The sequence below is a fragment of the Drosophila biarmipes genome, chromosome 3L, assembly GCF_025231255.1.
Source record: "Drosophila biarmipes strain raj3 chromosome 3L, RU_DBia_V1.1, whole genome shotgun sequence".
Lineage (NCBI taxonomy): Eukaryota > Metazoa > Arthropoda > Insecta > Diptera > Drosophilidae > Drosophila > Drosophila biarmipes.
This window is the reverse complement of record NC_066613.1, coordinates 15,459,228-15,479,847: the sequence shown is the minus strand read 5'-3', so window position 1 is coordinate 15,479,847 and position 20,620 is coordinate 15,459,228. Positions and strand designations below refer to the sequence as shown.

General features: G+C 39.6%; 2 protein-coding genes across 12 annotated transcripts in view; one reads left to right on the top strand and one right to left on the bottom strand.

Moving 5' to 3' along the window:
• Positions 1-1,658, top strand: part of LOC108034793 (protein nutcracker) — a 102,336-nt gene extending 100,678 nt beyond the window's left edge. For all 11 annotated transcript variants that reach the window (XM_017109787.3, XM_017109785.3, XM_017109784.2 and 8 more), the window contains one exon: positions 809-1,658. In XM_017109787.3, coding sequence (XP_016965276.1) covers positions 809-824 — 16 coding nt within the window. In that variant the 3' untranslated portion in view covers positions 825-1,658. The remainder of the gene's footprint in view (positions 1-808) is intronic.
• Positions 1,659-3,470: 1,812 nt separating this feature from the next.
• On the bottom strand, positions 3,471-4,308 carry LOC108034703 (uncharacterized). The gene is made up of 2 exons (XM_017109644.3): positions 3,667-4,308; positions 3,471-3,611 (listed from the first exon to the last, which is right to left on the bottom strand). The coding sequence occupies exon 1, from the start codon at positions 4,198-4,200 to the stop codon at positions 3,754-3,756; it is 447 nt and encodes a 148-aa protein (XP_016965133.1). The 5' UTR covers positions 4,201-4,308; the 3' UTR covers positions 3,471-3,611; positions 3,667-3,753.
• Between the last annotated feature and the right edge of the window lie 16,312 nt (positions 4,309-20,620).

The window sequence follows — 20,620 nt, the reverse complement described above, 5'->3', positions numbered from 1 at the left end:
TAGCCAAACACTAGGCGAAATGGAAAGGAAACCATTTTTCAATGGGTTAAAATGAAATTCAATTGAAGGGTACCTTAGTCCTCCTGGCAATTTAATTTCTGTGTATAAAAGTTAAGGGTTTCTCTCTTTTAATCGATTTATAAAAGAGCACTTGACTTGATTAATCTGTAGTATAAATAAGGTCTTACTCGTGGTGTTAAATACTCGATTGGCTTTTGCAATAATTAAATCCAGCTGGAGTAATTGACGGGCCAGGGTATTTCGCGCTTCGCTGGGCAAGAACAACCTCTGTGTGTAACTGGTTTTGCAAATTGCTCCCACGGGGGGGTGGTGGCTAGGCTGTGGGGCAAAGCAATCTCGCAATTGAGACATCCCAGTGTACAGGCCCCTGAATTATGTAGCGGGCGTGTCCTTGTGGCCAAATCGAATGGCCAAAAAGTGAGCCAAGCAAAAAATTGCCAATGCCAATGGCCAGTGAAGTGTCACGTGCAGTTCTGGCCACCAGTCACCGAGTCCCTTACAAATGTATTTTGGCGATATGCAGTCACAAAGGACTCGGTGGCGGCAGCGTTTTTCCAGTTCTATTTCCCATGCAGCTTTTTGCCAGGGTTTTTTTTTTTGTTTTTTCTGCTTTTTTGGGAGGAGAGAGTGTAATGGCTTTTGGATTTTGTGCGCTGCCGATGGCCAGTTGCACTTTATCCTTAAAGACCTAAGCGAACTGGCACACGCCATTTAAACTTCAGCCGCATTTAATTCTATTTCCCAGGATGAGGCTGAAACAAAAACTAATCAAAACTTTCTCTTGCAGATTCCATAGGCCATGACGATTGCAATGGCAGCAACTTTCCAGCAAATTACAACAGCAACCCAAGCAACAATTGTATTTTATGCAGCATCAAATTGTCAACAAATGTTTAAAAGCAAAAAATTGAGCCAGCAAACTGGGCGAAAACAGAGAACTTTCAATGCAAAAAAAACAGCCAGGCATAAAAATGCAAATAAAATAAAAACGAAAAAAATACACAAAAAAAGCGGAAGGAAGAGATGAAAATTAAGAGAGAAAGGCCACATTCAAGAACATAATTAATAATGTTAGGTTTCTGTTGATCATAGCGAGAGTGCCGCTCGGTTTTCTAATTTTAAGTTCTTTGTTTCACCTTCTTTATTTGTTAATTGTGTGTAAATAAATTCTTTCGATGTTCAAGCCAACTTCACAACGCAAATCAAAATATCAATTCGTCTTTTGTAGAAACGTTAAGTCGCTTTTTGAGTCAAGGCAAATTATGTATTATATTATATAAAATTAAACAATTAAACAAACAAGGAGAAACACTAAATGATATTCAATTAAATAATTATATAAAAGCAAATAAAATGGCTGAGAAAAATTCATTAAAGCTTAGACATTAATTTACACTTACCGTTGCTTTCCATACATTTTTAATTTTTGAATTAAGCCAGCTAAAACACAAGAGAATACAAACAAATTACAATTCTAAACGAGAACTTATGTTTTACATTTATACATTATAAATTACATTATTGTAAAAAGCTTAAAGGTAAACAAAACAACACATTAAACTTAGAACTACCACATATATACGATAATACGGAAAAATAAATTCTAATTTTTCGAAAGACATGTTTACGAAAGATAATTTTGTTGTTTTCGTTTTGATTTCTTTCAGCCTGAGTTCCTTATCTTAAGTTCTCGATTGTCTTCTAACATGTACATACATATCGCCAAAGAATATTTGCAAATCTAAAACTTATCGTGGAGAGATAGGAAGGAAACCCAAAAAGCAGACAAAAGAATGCTCAAGCTGAAGGAGAATGGTACGGGTAGAAATTGAACCCATAAGTATATAAACTCTAATAATAAATGGCAACAAAATATCAGGAAAAATAAACTGAAGCAAGTTGGACCCAGAACGAAGTTTTTTAGCGAGGAGAACCAGTAAAAGATAAAGAAATTACAACTTAAGGCGTAAGTCACGTAACCTAAAACTTTTTAGAGACAGAGTACAGAGTTCGGAACCAGATGGAACAACATCATGATGAATATTTATTTTGTAAAAGCAGGGAAAAGCGAAACTGAAACTTTTACTCAAGCATTCCACATAGTAAACTTAACCAAGAAGAAAATATGGAAAGTTTCCAAAAAAAATCACACAAAAATAAAAACAAAAGCAAAATTGTAAATTTTGAGGCAAATGCAAATTGAAATGCTCGCGCGTGCTCGTGAATATTTAAACTTAAAAGACGTAAAGTAAATGTAAAACTAAAACTAAAGTTAAACTACAACTAAACGTAATGAACTCCGTTTCAAAGGACACTTAGTAAGATACAGATACAGATACAGACACAGCATATAAATTAAACGAAGCAACTTATTTCGAAAGCCCCCGAATGGGGGAGAAACCCAAGGTCATTAGTTTAACGATACAGTGGCGCTTCCTTTGCAAGTTTCATACTTCTAGACCGAACACAGCGGACTTGTAATGTTTTCGGCTTTGGGTTTTGGATAATCCGCGGAATCGAAACTACATAGCATAGCAGTCCTTCGTTTCAATCCGAATCCAAATCCAAATCCGAATCTGAATCTGAATCTCTCTCTATGTCTGCCTCTTGCTTCAAAGCGTTGCATTGTCAAAGTTAAGCAATATAAATTGCATATATACATATAAACAAATATATATAAAGCGGAATAAATAAATTATACATATTTAATGACTATACAAAGGCAGAATATATATGTATATATTCATTTATGTATACACCTATTTATATGAGATGAGGCAGCCGAAGCTATACAACTCTATCAATATGGGATAGCATAGTTTACACTTTTTCTATGGAGCGATTTATAGTGTACGATACACGAGAATTAGAGCAGAAGAGCCAGAGGCGTCGTCGGTTTCGACCCCTTCGAACTCCCCCGAGTAATTTGCATGCGCTATATGCGATCCATGCGCTACATGCGAATGCGAGCTATCTAGAACCGACTTTCGTATTACAGCAGGGCCTTTCCTCCTCGATCCCCACCAGTTTTCGTTCTTCTGCCATTGGTTCTTCCTACTCCCTATTTTTCGACACATCTTTGCCAATTTCTGCAGTTGCAGAAACCAAAATAAAAACGAGTAAAAATAAATGATCTATAGCAATAACTAAGAACACCATGAGAAGCGATTGGAGAAAAGAGTTTTTGGGCCAAGGCCGGAGTATAAAAAACGAAAAACCACAGAAAAAGTTGTGAAAATTTGCAAATGCGAAATGGGTTAGGTACGAGTAAAGAAGTTAAGTAAAGTAGCCGAGTAAGTGTAGCGAGAGTTTTGGCAAATAAAAACAGAGATCACAAACAACAGAAAAACCAGAAAAATATTGAATAATAATCACCGACAAATTGAGATTTAATAAAGATTTAATTACTTACAAAAATAGTTGTGTTTTAATAAGGCAACTTTGGTTGGGGTAAATCTATTTTTATTACAGCAGCTACATTGTTCATCTCAGGAGTTTATAAAAAATGAATTGCATACAAAATGGAATTTTTAGGAATGTGCCTTCTCATCTGGTGAAAATGGTCTTCAATACTAGAACCTAAGTATCTCCTGAGAAAGAAATTGAAACTAAAAAATTATGAATAATAACATTAATATTACTTACGAAATAATTACACTATAATAATTTGGCTGGATCGGAACAACTACGATCTTCAGGAAACTGCTGCATACCTTTTAAAACAAATCATTTTTAATCGGCTTGCACGTTAAAATATGTGCAAATCTCCTCGACACTTTGGCACGCCTGTATGGCGTTTGCCAGAAGTTGGGTTGTGGCCTGCAGCAAGTCCTCCATCTGCAGATAGTTGGCGGCCAGGATGAGTTGCAAGAGGAACTCGTAGTCGGCATCATCTTCAACTAGGAGTTTTTTGAGCAGCGATTGCGTATCCTTTTCATTGTCTTTCAGATGCTCAACAGCTGCTGACCACTTGATTATGAATCGCAAGTTCTTAGCGTCTACTCTAGTCAGAGGAAAAACTTCGGTCGTCCTAGTGTTATTCTCTCTCTCCAGCAGTATCAAATCACGAATGGGTCCCATCTGTAGAGCCAAACGAGTGTCCACTGTATAAATCACGCCGTCGTTGGTCTGTAGATCAACATAGTTAGGGTCATCTACATCTGAAGAAGCGCTCGACATCTTATGTTTCGAGAATTGTCTGTTTTTTTTCGTGTGTTTAAAAATAAATTGTGTTTTGTATTGAGTGTGATGTCTGCCGTTTGTGGATGTTTTAAAATGTATAAAGTATAACCTTTTTGACATAACCTACCAGTGTCAACTCAGTTTTTATTATATTTTATTGTTTTACATTTTTGTAGAAATATTTAATATATTTTTAGCACATTCTTGAATTATTAAAAGGTAAAAGGAATGTTTAAGGTCTGTTTCCCAGATGACCGCCCAAAAATATGCTTCGCAAACTTTCCAAGAACGCACCTAAACCTTTTGTCTACTTTTGTGTAGCGCTGGCATTTCCCATTTCCCACAGATTTTCCGGCAAATCCGCTTAAGCTTTTGTGCGAATTTTCCCCCCTTTCATTCATATACCGCTTAGGCCAGAACACATGACATTCATTCATGAATTCCACGGCGTTTTCCGTTGCCATTCTGCACATATTTTACATGCCACGTACCTCCGGAGGTTTTGTGTGTTTTGTATCTTTGCATCTCGAGGCATCTGCGTACGTGCCAGACCAGAAAAACCCATGAAATAGCCGGGTGAGAGGGATGTGCGAGGAGGTGAAGGGCCCCAGGTGAGGCGACACCAATCACAATCATCATAAGACCATCATGCCATCGCCATACCCGTTGATTATGATGAGCTCTGGAGATCTTTCGAGTCGAGTTGAGTCGAGTCGAGTGCCTGTGCCTGTGCCTTTTCGACTGGGCCTCTTTACTCGCGAAAGTTTTATCGCCGCGGCGAGATTCTAACATTTTTGTGTGCATTCCACTTTGGTGCGTTTGTGGTTCCTCCGATTTCTCAAGAGTTTTTCGCTCATAAAACGTACTCGAACTCATTAAAACGCGCACTCTGATAACTGAGATGGCCAAAAAAGCAAATTGGACACCGTCAACTGGTGCCGGTCGACTGCTGCGATGGAATATGGCTGCACTGGGGGAAATAATCTTGGCCTAGAATATTCTATATTGAAATCAATTTGTGTTATAGTATTAATACCGATTACATAATTTATAAAATATTTAAAACCTTATACATTTTTATTTTGTGACTTAGTATTTAAATAATATTTATTACAATATTATTTTGATGTGCGATAGAATCGGTATTATAATAGTTGATGTTGTGTTTTTGGAAATCTGTATTGTTATTACTTCCTAAATTCAATGATCAAAACTTCTTAGGGAATAACTTTTTAAAATAATAAAATATAAGTAAAGATGTTTTTTTTTTTTGAGAAAAAATTGCTTAGCACTTGCACTGTATTTAGTTGACTGCAAAGTTTTCTTGCAGTGTAAGAGCCGACGTGTTTGCATGTGCGTCTCGCTGCTGATTTATTTGATGGGCAGTTAGAGAAGATGTTCTTGCTGTTGGGGGAGCACGTTGCAGGTTCTCGAAATGGGGCAGACGGCGTAAAGATTCAGCCAGCTTTCCAACAGCCAATTAGCCAGGCTCACGTGTGTGTGGGAAAACCAGGAAAAGGCACAAAAAGCGAGCAGCACAAGTGCCATAAACACCCGGAGATCGAAGGGTAATGAAGAGATCCATTCCTTTCGCACATATCAGCTGGCCTATCAGTTGTCCTGGAGCCATTTTTGCGAGCACTATCAATCGTCGCGTATCTGGACAATCGGTTAACACTTCAGCATCGATGTGCCTCACAGTGCTGGCCATTGTTTTGGGTCAGCCAGCCTGCTTTTTGGGCCTTTTTCTTTATTTGATATTTTGTTCGGGAGGCGAGGGAAATTTGCATTTGGCCTGTTGGCCAGGTTCGCGACTCCGTGGAAGTCGCCCGTTTGTCCCTGGGCTTTCTTTATGACCCGACTTGCAGTTTGCAGTTTACCGCTTGCAGTTTTTCCTTCCATCTTATTTATATGTATACATTTTTCACTGTGGCCTTTTGTTCGGTCGGCCGGGCAGAGAAAAGTTTATTTGATTCTATTTTCATTTGAATTGTGTTGTGGCTTTTATGGCTCGACTCTGCGCCGAGATTTGTTTGTGAAAGTTGGCCAATATCGATGAGGAGCCTCCTCTTGTCTTGTCTCCTTTGTTGCCTGTTGGTGGCTGTTGGCCTGGTGGTGATTGTAAAACAATAAAAGCAACACCTGACTGCCGTTTGCCAACAATGGCGACGACTTTGTTGGTGGCCAGGCGGGAAACAAATGCCGGCTAGATTTTATCGGGCCTCTGTGCTCTATGCTCCTGGCCCCAAACTCCAGGCTCTGGCCGTTTTTGGCCAGAAACAAAACATGCCTATTGTTTGTAGATTTTCCGCGGCGTTAACCCAAACATTTCAATTGCGTTTGGATGCGTTTTCCCCGAAATCTGAATTTGAGGCGGAATATATGTGTTGTTCTGTGGGAAAAGCAAAACTTGCAATATTTCTGGATTTTAGATCAATTTTAGTGTTCAAATAACCAAAGTCATTTGCAGGTTTCTAACACATTTGCTTTAATTTTCTAATAAGTATTTCCCTTCCTAACACCTTATTAATGCCAGAAAATTGTAATATTTATTTAACGTACTTCCCCTTAATTACAAATTTTAATGACATTTTTCCTGGCGTACAAATTACCGAGGAAAAAGAGATGGCAACGGGCTGAGCCGAAATTAAATCTAAATCTAAATAAATAAAAATCGTGCACTGTTAAGTGAAAGGCATCGACGACGATCTGTGTGCAGTTGCAAATTTAATCAATTGATGAGGCAGTTGCAACTAGCGAGTTGCAGCTAGAAACTTGCAGGTTGCAGGTTGCTGGCCCGTTGCTTTTGTTTGTTGTTTGTCGATGGCTGCCAAGCAATTTGGATTTTGTGGCACCAAGTGTAGCGGCCGCAAAGTAACAACGATCCTGACCAGAAAGACATTTACATTCTACTGTTTTGGCTGATTGTTGTTGCTGCTGCTGCTGCTGCCACTGCTGCAAGTGTCGCTGGCAACATCGGTGCAACAGCAACAGCAGCAATAGCAGCAACATCAGCAATCGCAGCACACTTTACACGCTGAAAACCGTGACTTTAATTTTCTTTCTACTCCCTCTCAACGTTTCAGTTTTTGATTTGTTTTCCCCCTCGTTTTCTAATTTTTTGCCATTTTTATATAATTTCAAAATGCATTTCCCAATTGGCCGCGCTTTTCATTAAATCGCCTTGCAATGTCGCCAATAGTGTTTTTTGTGCCGCTGCAACATAGTTTTTGTGGTGCAGCCATTTTGGCCATTTGGCTGCCAATGCTTTTAATTTGTAATTACATTGCACACTTTACTTTCGTTTGTCCGGCTTTGATTTATGGCCCAAAGAAATAAACGTCCAAATTGCTAAATGGCAGGAATTGGCCAAAATGGAATCGTGAGTGAAGTCACAAAGCGCTTGTCAATTTAACTCAGGCAGCGGTGATCGTAAATGGAAGATTCAGAATGGGTTAGCAGATGGGTCAGCTGGTCTTTCTCTTATTTTATATATATTTTTACATTTCCCTTCGTTTTTTTCCTTTAATTAAAATATCATAAAAGGTTAACCATTTTAGGGTAGGAGAAATAATAGTAATTGAAATGAAGTATACCTTTCATGATTAATTATTTTATAAATCTATAAGTCTTATACAAAATAATTTTTATTTATATTTTCCATTGTGTAATCTTATCTTACCATTTTGAAAAATCTTGTTATTATTTTTACCTGCTTCCTTTAATAAAGGTGTCATAAATTGTTGTACCTGCTGCGCTGTCTGTGCCATCAATAAATAGCCTCATTATCTGCCTGTAAAATGTTGCTGTTGCCGTTGTCGCTTCACTTGACACTTTGTGTTGCTGTGGTGCAGCAGCAGCAGCAGCAGCAACACGCAATAGCTGCAACTCAACAGCAACACCCACTCGTTTTTGGAGCTGCAGGCATGTGACACACACACGGGAAAAGTGCAACAGTTTCAAATCGCTTCTATTGACAACTGCAACAAGCATTGCAGTTGCTGTTACGGCGGCAACATGTTGCTGCAACATCGCGCAGACCCATTGATTAGGTGACCCTTGTAGTTTTCCTTCTTTTTTCCTTGTCTCGTGTCTTGGCCCCAATTGTCAATGACTTTAGCCGGTTGCCAGTGGCATGTTGCATGTTGCTGTTGGTGCAGCTGCCGCTGTGGCTGTTGTCTTGCCATTGATTGAATTACATACAAGCTCTCCCTTGGAGACCTTAGGCCACCAACGCAAAAGGCAAAGAGTCAGGCCGGTTAGCCAGTTAATTAGCAGCTAGTTCAGAAGGCTGTCCTTGTGCCAAATGTGAGTGGGCTGCGCATATGGTGTGGGATCGAGAAAATAACCAAGAGACCGCCAAGAAAATAACCAAGAAAAGCCAATCAAAGCCAGCTCAAGGATGTTTATATCTTTGCCACTCCAGATTGTATCTTTATCTCCAGCTTTATATATATTTCAGTGAGTTTCGCGCACATAATCCTGTCTTTTAGATAAGCTTCAGCAACCGCTTGCAGTCCGCAATCCTTTAAGCGGCTTCCAATGCGAATCGGACAGCAGCTACTATATCACCATTAGCATTGCCTGCTCCCCAATCACTCACTGTCCAATCGCATAAGGCATCAACCTGAGGTAGCCCCGCTATTTTGCCGCTTTTCCCTCCGGTTTTTCCTCATTCCCCGAGAAAACCCCATTCGACGACGAACTTGTCCTTAAAATGTCAGCCAAAGTGTTCATTAATTTGTGCCCCTCTCGCTCGCACATTGTCCCTCTCCCTCTTGCTCCATTTTGTTTATGATTGTGGCTCGTGTGTGCGTGCTTGTATCTGTGTCTAGTCATTGATCATGAATTCCACGAGCTTGGCACTCGCTGCATGCGTCATTCAAAGCGGCTACCCCGCCTGCTAGCCACACTGCGAGAAAGTACTATGAAGCACAAAATAATCGATGGCTAGATGATTAATATCAAGAGATCGCTCGTGTTTGTTCTTTGATTTTACAAATTTCAATATTAAACTATGATAATAGTATATTCCTCACAATACAATTTTTTTCAAAAAGTCGGCAAAATAAAAAAGCAAAAGAAAGATTTTGTTTTTTTTTTTGCCAGCTAATTTCTAAAGCAATTTTTAAAAATTGTACATTTTTTTATCACTGAGATATAGAAACAAAAAAATCCAAAAGTGGTACTCTTAGAGTAGGGACTGCGAGAAATTACTATCAAGTACAAAATACTCGGTGGCTAGATTGAATTAATATCAAGAAATCGTGTTTGTACTTTGATTTTAAAAATTTCAATATTAAACTATGATAAAATGATATATATCGAGCACCTAATAGTATATTCCTCACAATACAATTTTTTTCAAAAAGTCGGCAAAATAAAAAAGCAAAAGAAAGATTTTGTTTTTTTTTTGCCAGCTAATTTCTAAAGCAATTTTTAAAAATTGTACATTTTTTTATCACTGAGATATAGAAACAAAAAAATCCAAAAGTGGTACTCTTAGAGTAGGGACGTTTAAAAGAAAAATAGTTTTAGAAATATTGGTGAGAAAAATTCTTTTAATTATTTTTAGTTTTTTTTAATTTCATTACTTTTGCTCAGTGTGCCCACATGCATGTGCCACCACAGATTGGCGACACAATTTTTGCTGCCTTTGGCATGTGCCACCCCCTCCCCCCGGTGGTGCCCCAAAAAAACACAAACCGCAGTGCAACCTACGCAGAAAATAATCTTTTGCCTGTTGCCAGTAGTTTGTAATTTTCATGTAAAAGTCGCGCCAAATGCAAAATGGCCCTGCGAAACGCGGCACCAACAACAACAGCCATTGACTGACGGGCTGCCACGCCCCCTCGGGGTCCGCCGCCCCCTCACCTATATAGGTTTGTACCGAGGCAACCATCAATCTCAATTGCTTCGCGTTCTCATATGAGACTCTTCGATCATTTTGCGGGCTGACAGGCAACAGGAACCCTGCAAAGGCAACAACGGTAATAAAAATTGCAGATTTGTCACAGCAATTCTCGTTGTTTCTGCAGGCTCGATATTCTGGTTTATTTCCTTTTTACTTTTTTTGGCCCACGTCGTGTGCCTGTAATTACTTTTTATTGTGGGTTTTTTCGGATTTATTTCTTGCAGTTCTTTTATTTTCTGTTCTGGATTTATCTCGCCCAAATGTCTACGCGTGATTAAACGCTCAAATTGCCAGATATGATATATCCCAGGTCCGATCCCAGAGAGCCTGTCGCCGTCTGTTCTGCTCCAACTTGACAGAAGTGTAGATATAGGACCAGATTGCCGGGATTGGATTGTCTTCTGGTTTTCGAAAGTCCGCGACAGTGGCTGCCTGTCGATGTTTGTTGTCTGTTTCTTGTCCCCGCTTTGGTTCTCCTATAAATTTTATTCAATTGAAGGGAAAAAAGTTGACAATTCTTGGAGAATAACATTTAAAGCATTACTAGTTTTATGACAACTATTTATAAAAAAATTTTACTTAAAAAGTTAAAGCATGTTTTGATTTATAAGTGAACAAATTAATATTTTTAAGTTTAAAAAGTTTTGTACGTCCTTAAAAAATATCTATAATATTGAAGAAATTTTCTCTACAATATTTTTCTCAATGCCTTCGAAAATTATATAGCATTCTTAAGAGTTTGTCTATCATAAGCTCTCAACTAGTTTATTATCTCGTCATTCGATCATGTTGAAACCTCTCCAAGGTATTATTCAAATGGAATCATTTTCACACGCTGACTTCTGGCACTCCAGCTGAAAATGGGGACTTTTCAACATAGTTTAAGACTTTTTTGTTACCATGGCTTAAGATTTTTTTAGCGCCCACATCTGACACCCTGCAAAGTCGTCACTTCACGCTTAATTAGGCGCATTGTACAAATAGCTTTATCGAGAGGCTTAAACAGTCTTAAACTAAAGACATAAAACGAGCTTCGGTGGTGGAGATGTGTGGCGGCGAGCCGACCAGAAATGGTCAAAACATGAAATCCTATTAGACAAATTGAAATTACAAATGAGACAACAACGAAATTAATTTATTAATTAGTCACACTCCATTATGGTCAGACAAAGGTGGCGATTAGGGGCGACGGGGGAAAAGTCAGTAGCCAGCGACATCAAATGCTGCCCACATGCGTTGGTGTTTGGGAAAATGCTTGACAGATGGAGTTAAAGGTGCACTGAGAAAAATACAGAAAAGGGAAATGGCAGTTTGATTTATTTTTTAGGGATTTATAGACTCCACGGCTGCTTTAGATTATATTATACATATTCTTAGATTATATTTATACATATATGTAATAAATATTCACCAAAGTGTATTCACTGGACACTTATTATTTAAACGACTTTTTTATCTAGGAAGAACACAGCTTAAAAGCTGCTTTAATAAATTTATTTATTTTTATCTTGTGAGCTATACATTTTCCATACCTAAGGTTTTTATCACCGTGTAAAGCTGCAAACGAAGCCCAAGCTGAAGTTGTCCAGGCCATTCCTGGTGTGAAAATGCCAGAGATCCAATTCGAGGCACGCAACTCAACGGCCTGCGACTGCGGAAAACTTTCTGTGTGGGTTGTTCTCCCCAGCGGACTGACATAATCGGCGATAAGCGATCGCTAATTAAAATTATTAAAAGCAGAAATGAGCGGCGGACAATGAAAATGAAATTTGTGCCATTCTGGAGTCGCCTATCCGGATATCTCTGGGCGATCTGTGGACTCCATTTTGGCCCGTTCTCGGACAGGTTGCTGGCAAGACAATTGCCGGGTCCCATGGCCAAGGAGTTATCATGGGAAACCCAGGCAGCGTTTGGTTCATTTCTATTTCAGCCTTCATCATTATCAAGTCGGCTCACAGAGAGATAGCCAAACTTGGGCGAAGTGAATGCCCGCCGCTCCAAGGAGGCAATTTGGCCAAAACGAGTGGGCCAAAACGCTAATTAAGACTTTTTCTGGGTGTCAGGCTCCCATACCTGCCGAGCATAATTCATATCTGAAAATCTGGGCCTTCTCATATTTCGATTCAGTTTCGGTTCAGTTCGGTTTGGAGCGGCGTTATACAACCAGCGTATTTTGTTTGGGGAGAAAGTTTTTGTGGGGTCTCGCAGCATTTTGTATTTTTAGCGCCATAAATAAGCGTTTTTATTAATGGCAGCCCATTAACCCCGACTAATTAATTAACAAATCCCAAAATACACATCCACCGGCAAAACAAATAAGCCTTCTGCTGCTGCGATACAAGAAACAACATTCAAACTGAAGACTGACTGAAGACTGTCCGATCGCGAGATCTTGTTCCCATCCAAAGTCTGCCTGCCGATGATGGTGATGAGTTTTCAAATGATGCGTATCAATTTTATTTGAATTTTTTTCATATCAAATATTTATGAGCGCTCGTTAGATCATTCACGGTTGGAAACTACACGAAGTTTGACTTTGAAAAGTGGCTGAAAGGCTGCGAAAGCCCGAAACTACCATCTTCATTTGAGCTGTCAATGATGGGAGGCAGAAGATCCCATCCGAAGCTCTGTACCACTTTTCGGTCTGTCTGTATCTTTTCAACATAAATCTGTAGAACGCCCACGTTTGTCTGACTTCGATTTCCAAAGTTGCTTTTTGTTTTGCCTCAGCTCGACTAATTTGCGGTGCGTGGAATTTTCGGTTTTCTTTCATTGTCAAAGTGTGTCTTCTCGATTTGTGAAAAGCGTTTAATAAATGCCGTAATAAATATTTTTCTGAGACCGGCTGACGAAGACAATGGGCCACATTTCACTTGGATGGGCCCGATGAAAAAGGCCTGTGGATTATTCAGAGTGCGGTGGCTTATAAAAAATTCATTGAGGCAATTGTCTGCGTTGCAGATTATCTGCAATAAGTTCCCTCCCACAGGTCAAGCGTGCACATCAATTACTTTGGCACAGGCCCAAAAGATTTTGGGCCCGGGAATCTAGACAGGAAACGCACACAGATATTGCCTACATAGATGCCGGCTCACAGATACACACGGGCGCAGATACACACCAGCCAGCACTTTGTTGACCTCTCAATTTAACGCTTATAATGCCAGGAAATGCCAACTTTAAGCAAGACACCAAACGGAGGAGGATGAGCAAGAGGCTGCAGAGACTGCAGGCACACTGGGAACACACAGATATTCTTCAGAAATTGTTTAAACTTTTTATAGAGTCAGCAACTTCTTTTTACAATCCTTTCGAAATAAATAAAATTGGTATACAATTAATAACAAGGAATAATAACTTATGATCTCACAAAATGTTTTAATAGTAATCCGAAGATAACATAAGATTATATATATTTTTAGGAAGCTAAATATTTTATTATTCTGTAAGTAAATATGTTTTTTTAAAAATATAGCAATATAGTATATTTTAATAAGAAGACCACATAATCTTTTTTATTTCTATTTATTTTTAACACATTAAAGTATTTTCTTTGAGTGTTCACCATCCACAAAACTTGCCTGTTGTCTATGGAGAGTCACTTGATCTCGGCGTTGATTGTGCGTTGATTGTTTTATTATGAAGATGTTGATGGGGCCCCAGAGTTATGGCTGTATTATTAAGCTAATCAAATGCACTCCACTCGCGAATCTTCAATGAGTTGTCAACGGCCGGGCGAAAGCGTTTGTGTGACCTGTCAACTTTTGACTGAATCGCTGGGCCTGGGATGCTCACATTCCAGGTGCTCATTTGCATTAGCATCCTCACCCCAGCCTGGTTACCATATCTAATTAGCCAATCCATTAACGTGGCCCAGGCCACGTTGACACCAAAGCGCCAACAAACGGCCATTAGGCGACTGTCAATGCTTTTATAATATAAGTTTTTATAATTCTCGTTGCATTTTTGCAGCGCTGCAACATTTCATTAATCGAGTCACGACATTAGACATTCAACAGGCCCAAAAGCAGGCAGCTGGAGCTCCATGGCGTATGGCACTATATAGTTGAAAATTTTACCCAGCCAGCCAAAAATTGCTTTGACAACTTTATCGCTGCACAGCATCGACAACGGGCGACGTCAAAAAAGCATTTGCTGACAGGGGGAGGGGCAAAATGGGAAGGGGAGGGCGTGTGGAAATGGTGAAAAATCCAGGAGGGGAATACTTCCCAGCTCAGCAGCGACTGATAAACTGTCAACCGTGGGGTCCCTCGGCCCAAAAGGAATCTAAATTAAATCAAATAATCGACCTCAGCGATTTTTCCGATTCGCCAAACAAAAGACTCAGGCAACGAACTTGCCAGGCGGTTGGCCAAAAAAAAATAAAAGAAAAATTCCACACACATGCTGTTTGCTGTGGTAATAGCCCGGCTAATGGATATATATCTGCTATATCCGCATATATATATTCATAGATGTAGACAGCATATTAATTGCAATATCAATGCCTGACTACCGTGGCCAATTGTTGTTGTGTGCCTATGACTTGGTTACTTGTTGTTGCTGCCTCGTTAGCGCTCGACTTTTAGTTCCAATGGGTTGGAAATGCTGTGTCTTTGGCTCTGGAGGTGCAATAAAAGCCCAAATACCCTACTGAAGTGTTGATGGGAAGAGGAAATTGTTGGCAAAACAAAGCACCTGCAGCCATTATTTGGGGAAAATGGCAGATAAAAGATTTTAGGGCACGTAAAGACTACGTAAACCCTCCATTTGGGTAACATAAATAAAATAAACGGCTTACATTCACTAATTAAAGCAGGGTTTGTTTGGAAAAATAAATTGTTATTGGTTAAGATCGGCCTAATTTCGATTGGTTTAATATCTTTCTACGAGTCTGGGCTTGAAATTATTGGGAAATGTTTTAAAATGTGAAGAATGTTAGGTAATCGATTTAATATAAATCATTTTTAATTAATATTTTAACAAACAATGAAGACAAATACAAATAATGCGCTTAATAAATATTTTTTTTAAAATATTTTCAAAATTGTTAGAAAAGTGTTTTGGAATTTAATTAAATTTAATCGCCATTAATTTGTAAAATAATTTAAATAAATTTGTAAAATACATAACTTTGTTTGCTATAAATATTTATCAAGTTTTTGTACTACCTTTTATTGCATTAATCATAATAAAGTAACTAGTTTGCATTTTGGGCTCACTACCATCACTAAGCTCCATTTTATGTTTGTCCTTCTCTGCAGTTTTTCCAGCCCAGTGAATGCACCCCCTACTTTGTAGGGCACAACAATAGAATTGAAATGCGCGACTCCGATGTGGGGGCGTTGCAAATGAACTTTCCCACACACTCGGTCGCACATTGATTCAATTACGTGTCGGTCTCTGTATATATATATTTATGCCTGAAGTATCTGTGAGGTGCGCTGTGAGCCAGCCATTGCATGTTAGTTAGCATTTAGTTGGTACAACGCTCGGCTTCCTGTTCGCCGCATAATGAGAGCTGCTCGGAGTCGCGAATGCGCTGCCCCCATATCATTATTATTATTGCAGTTTTCGCACTTTAATTTATGCACCTGCAGCTGATTCGTGGAAATGTGGCCGTTGCTGTTGCATTTTCAAGCTTCGAGTTTCTTTGGCTGCCATGGCCACACCCACAAAGCAACTAATCGATTTTGTCTAGCTATTTATGGCCAATAAATTTCACTTTCAGTTGGTCCCGACTTCATATTTAAATACACGCGATAATTTATTTAATTTTTGTGGCTTTATTTAAGTCGGCTTTATGGGGTTTATGAGGAGCTACCTGAACTAGTTTGGTTGGCGAACGATAGAAAGATAAATTTTGGCATTAAATATTGGTTGTCCCAATTACAAATACTTAAAGTAAGGGATATTTATCGTTTGGAAAAATACTATAAACTAAGCAAATAAAATAAATTATTTTCCATGTGTTCTTAAAGGATTAACGATCTTAAAGTGCCATTTCCTATGGAACTTTTGAGCAGAATAAGCTTCTGAGTTCACAATTAGTTGTAATTGATCTGATAACATTACTTGCGACTAAAGTTCCTCGATCCCTGGGGTTTCTCCATGTGAGATCCCATCGATTCGCACACCTGGTCAACGATTCTAGTGCCTTGACCCAACCCATTGTGAACTTTAGCAAACGGCAAATATCCGAAAATAGCCAAAAACAGAGGAAAACAATTGCAATGGGCAAAATGCAAGCCCGCAGCTTGGATTATTGGTTTTGTATTTCTTTTTTTTGTGGGCTGCGTTTTCATAACATGACAGCCGGCTGAAAATGTTCTGCTGTTCATTTTTGGCTTTTCCCCCTGCTTTTTTTTGGCTATCAGTATCAGTGAGGCAGTAAAGCAAAGCGGCAAATCTGCAAAAGGTCATAAAATGTGTTGTTGCCCCGGTCGTGTAAATTTTTACACGCCGAATCGCGCAAAAAACAAAACCAAAAGCTGCGCCGCCAATTGTTTGAAAAACGGCTGACATGCAACTTCAGAGTTTTTGGCTTTAACTGTTCGGCTTTGGCTTAAGTTTAAGTTTGAGCTTGAGTTTCGGGGCTGACTGCGACGAGCATTCAACTGTCAACAGTTACTACCGAAACGACAAGAGCTGCTAAATGCCGCCAAATAACTCAGAGCTGCGCTCCGCCATTTCGGCAACTACAAATCACTTTTACTGCCTGCTAACTTGGCCCAAAGTTGCTGCCAAGCAAGCGCCAGTCAGCCCAGTCAGTTACAGCCGCGTCCACTCGAAATGGCCCACAGGCCTGCGGAGAGCCGAAAAAATTATTTAAAGTATAAATAAAATTCTCTAAATATTTGCGCGTCGATTTTCCATTTAGCCGCCGCAGACAGGCATCGCCGAGCGGGCAATTAAGGTGCAATAATTTCGGATCATTAGGTTAAATTTGTCACGACCCGCTGCACGACTTCGTAGCCCCTGCCACCCTCTTAACCCTCTCGCGGCTCCTGTCCCGAAAAAGAGACCCCAAGGCAGCGGCGGCCACAACAACTGTCCGACAGAATGTAAAAGCCTAAGTCTGGACAAGTCGGAGAGCTGTCCATTTGGCTAGTCGATGTCCGCGGATTGGGACTCGGATTCGGACTCGGATTGGCCCCTGGCAGCCATAATTTCGGCTTTGGCTTGGCCAGCAATGGGCTTTCCAAGCACCACTCGGAAAAATTGAGATCAAAATTGCAGGTTTCAATTTATTTTTTAAGCGTATGCAATGCAAAATTCATTTCAGAGTGCCATAAAAATGCCACAGAATAGCACATAAAATTTTTAATAAAACAAACTGCTAAAACGATTATTTAAAAAATTTAATTAAATAAAATAACTTTTTAAAAAGATAAGTTATAACTTATTTGCATTTTTATTAAGCCATTCCTGCTAAGGAATTTTTCCCAGTGCCTCTTACCATTTCGCAGAGCTAGGTGGCGCTTTTAACAAATTATGACACAATTTGCGGGCCAAATTTGGTAAGCAGTTGACATTTGGCCATGTTTCTTGTCGATTGTCATCGTCCATCGGACAATCGGCCATCGGCGGATCGGTTGGCAACCCAGTGCTATCAACATGGCACGTTGACAACGCACGCCGGCAACATGCAACATTCAACATGCAACATGCAGCATTTCGCCCGCTTCGCGAAAGTGACGCGTGGGCGATCCAAAAGACTGCCATTTCATGTAATCCCAGCTATTAGCATGGCTCTCGACTTCGGGGGTATCCGACTTCGAGAGGGGGTCTGCCACAACCACATCCAAGTGCATCCAAGTGGCATTCCACAAATCGATTTCGCTGCGCACACGCACTGACCGCAATTTTGCGGCTTTGCTCAGTGATTCACCGCCGGCGGGGCAGCTAAAGGTGGCATATTATTAGATAGCTCTTAGACCGATAGTTGGAAAATAGGTTCTGTTCGGGAATGTGATGGAGATCTCTAACAAAGCAGTCGTTGTTTTAATTAAAACAACTAATTTGTATCTTAGAACCAAATTCTTTTTTTCCGGCCTAAAAAATCAATGTTTTGGCTGTAAATAAAAGTCACTACTACAAATGCCATACCTTGTTGAACTCGTGGTTACATTTCCTATCTATTGGCATTTAAATCTGAAAATTTTTTTTATTTTTTCATTTGTTGCCAGAAAAACAGACCTCTAAACAAATCCAAAAATGGTTCAAAAAATAAATTTTTTTTTTAATGATGGGAATTGTAAGTATAGGTTGCTAGCTGCTCAACACAGTGCTGTACGCTTTGATTTGACGAAACTACAGTTAAAAAACGGAAAGAAAAAAACGTATTTTAGTCAAAAGACTAAATTCAAAATCTCACTTCTCAGCCCTAAGAAATCAGTTTTTTGACTGCTATAAAGAATGTAGTCGTCCGATCGCGGAATGTCATAGCTCGTTGAACTCGTAGTTTAATTTGGAATTCACTGGCATTCAAACCTAAAAAATTTTAATTTTTCACTTTTGTCGTAATATTATAAAATATGAAAATATTGGTCAAAAAATAATTATTCCATAAAGTGGTGAAAATCGTTAGCATAGGTTACAAGCTACACAAAACAGTCGGTCGTTTAGCTGTAAGCCTTTTTTGACCAAGTTACGGACAAAAAACTGCTAAAATTAGGTGAATTTTAACTACAATTCGAGTTCTTAATTCTCGCCCTAAAAATCAGTATAAAAAGCAATAATAAATCTTAAAAAAAAACGGAGTGTGTTATCTTAGTGCAACACCTCTTTTTTTGACAGAGTTGAAAGATCTTTGTTTTAAAACGTATTAAAGGAATTAATATATTATGCCCTCTTCTATTCATAGCTAATATCATCAACATTTTTCTTAATCAATTTTTTGAGACCTCTGGAGAAAAGTCCCTGAAATGTGGCCACCTTGGCACCCATCTCTAGCAATTATCCGCGGCTCTTAAAAAATAAAGCCCCACCTATTCCCCGCTGGACAACTGGACAACCCCCGGGGCCAATGTGTGTGGCATTTCTGTCACTTGACGCTGAATTATTTTCACGCCTTTTTACAAATGTTTGGCTTGAAAAGCGCATGAAAAGCCGTGGCGGGGGCGACAAACTGCAGTGTGTTCCACTTATGGCCAACTTGTGGCCTCAGCTGAAAGACCCAATCCCAAAAGCAAGCCAACTTGGACTCACAGTCAGACTGAGACTCAAACTCGGACTCGGTCAGCATGGAGATTTGCTCATAAATCTGACAAACTCAGCGCTAATATTTGCGGACTTCGTTAGACACACTCGAATGCATTTGATATGCCTTAAACGGGCCTGACTCTCCATCGGAATCGGAGTCGGAGCTGGAGTTGGAGTTGGACTCGGACTTGGACCTGTAGGTGGCTCTACCAGGTCTCTGGTTTTCCCTCTGCCTCTGCCAAATGACAAGTGCAAGAGCTGACAAGGCGGCGGTTACTAAAATGAAATGCAGACAACATTTTTATCTGATTAAAGAGCCGGACGAGTGACCAACTGCCAGAGTAACCCAGCTGGGAAAGGAAAAGTGATTTCGCTTTGGGTGTACCAGGCAGGAAATTGAGTTTTAAAATCCACCCAAAAATGTGTGCTGCATCTGGGTATCGTAGATCTAAAATACTTTTAATACGAACTTTAAAAGATATAAAAAAACAAAGTAGAAACGTTGTTATTGTGTTTTTAAGTCTTAGTATTAGTTGTTATTTATTTTTGGTAATACTTACATCTTGCATATTTTATTCTCTACTAATTTATCCATTTCGAAACAACCTTTCATGAACAAAAAGTTGACATTTTATCAGTTAGCCCCTTCAAAAAAAAAAAATTCTTAAAGTTAAGATAACCTTATGGAAATTAACAAGAACTTATCTTGGTCAGATTTATTTAATTTTTTGAACATATTTCAATTTGTGTTAGCCTTTGTTGCTCAGCAAATAACATCTTAAGGTCTGACTTATTGCCAAAACTGCACACTCCTTTCATTAGCTAAAATTATGACATCCACTGGTGGCATCATTAATCTCCAGCTCGGCCAACTGTCGAGCAGCACCACTCACTTGTGGCTCTACTATAGTTGCTTCTGACCTTTTGCACTCCACTCGGCACCACTCACTGCACTGAACTGAACTGAACTGAACTGAACCCACCGAGGCACTCACTCACCCACTGGGAGCGCGGAAAGTACAAGCGACTAATTTAATTTTCATTTATCAAGCGACTAATTAATTTCCCGCTGCGCTTTGACCGCATCGAGCACCATATAGGCGGGCACTTTGGCACTACTACTCCGTGGAAAACTGGACGTTTTAATTATTCAAATGCAGGCCGAAGGCTAGCATTCTTATTCTTCGGGCTGGCAAAAGGCGCAGGCAGCACTCAAATCGGCAATCATAGCTCATAAATCCATCAAAGTGGCAATGGCAGTGGTTCTGGCCAGAGCAGGGAGGCCAGAACCACTCGGCC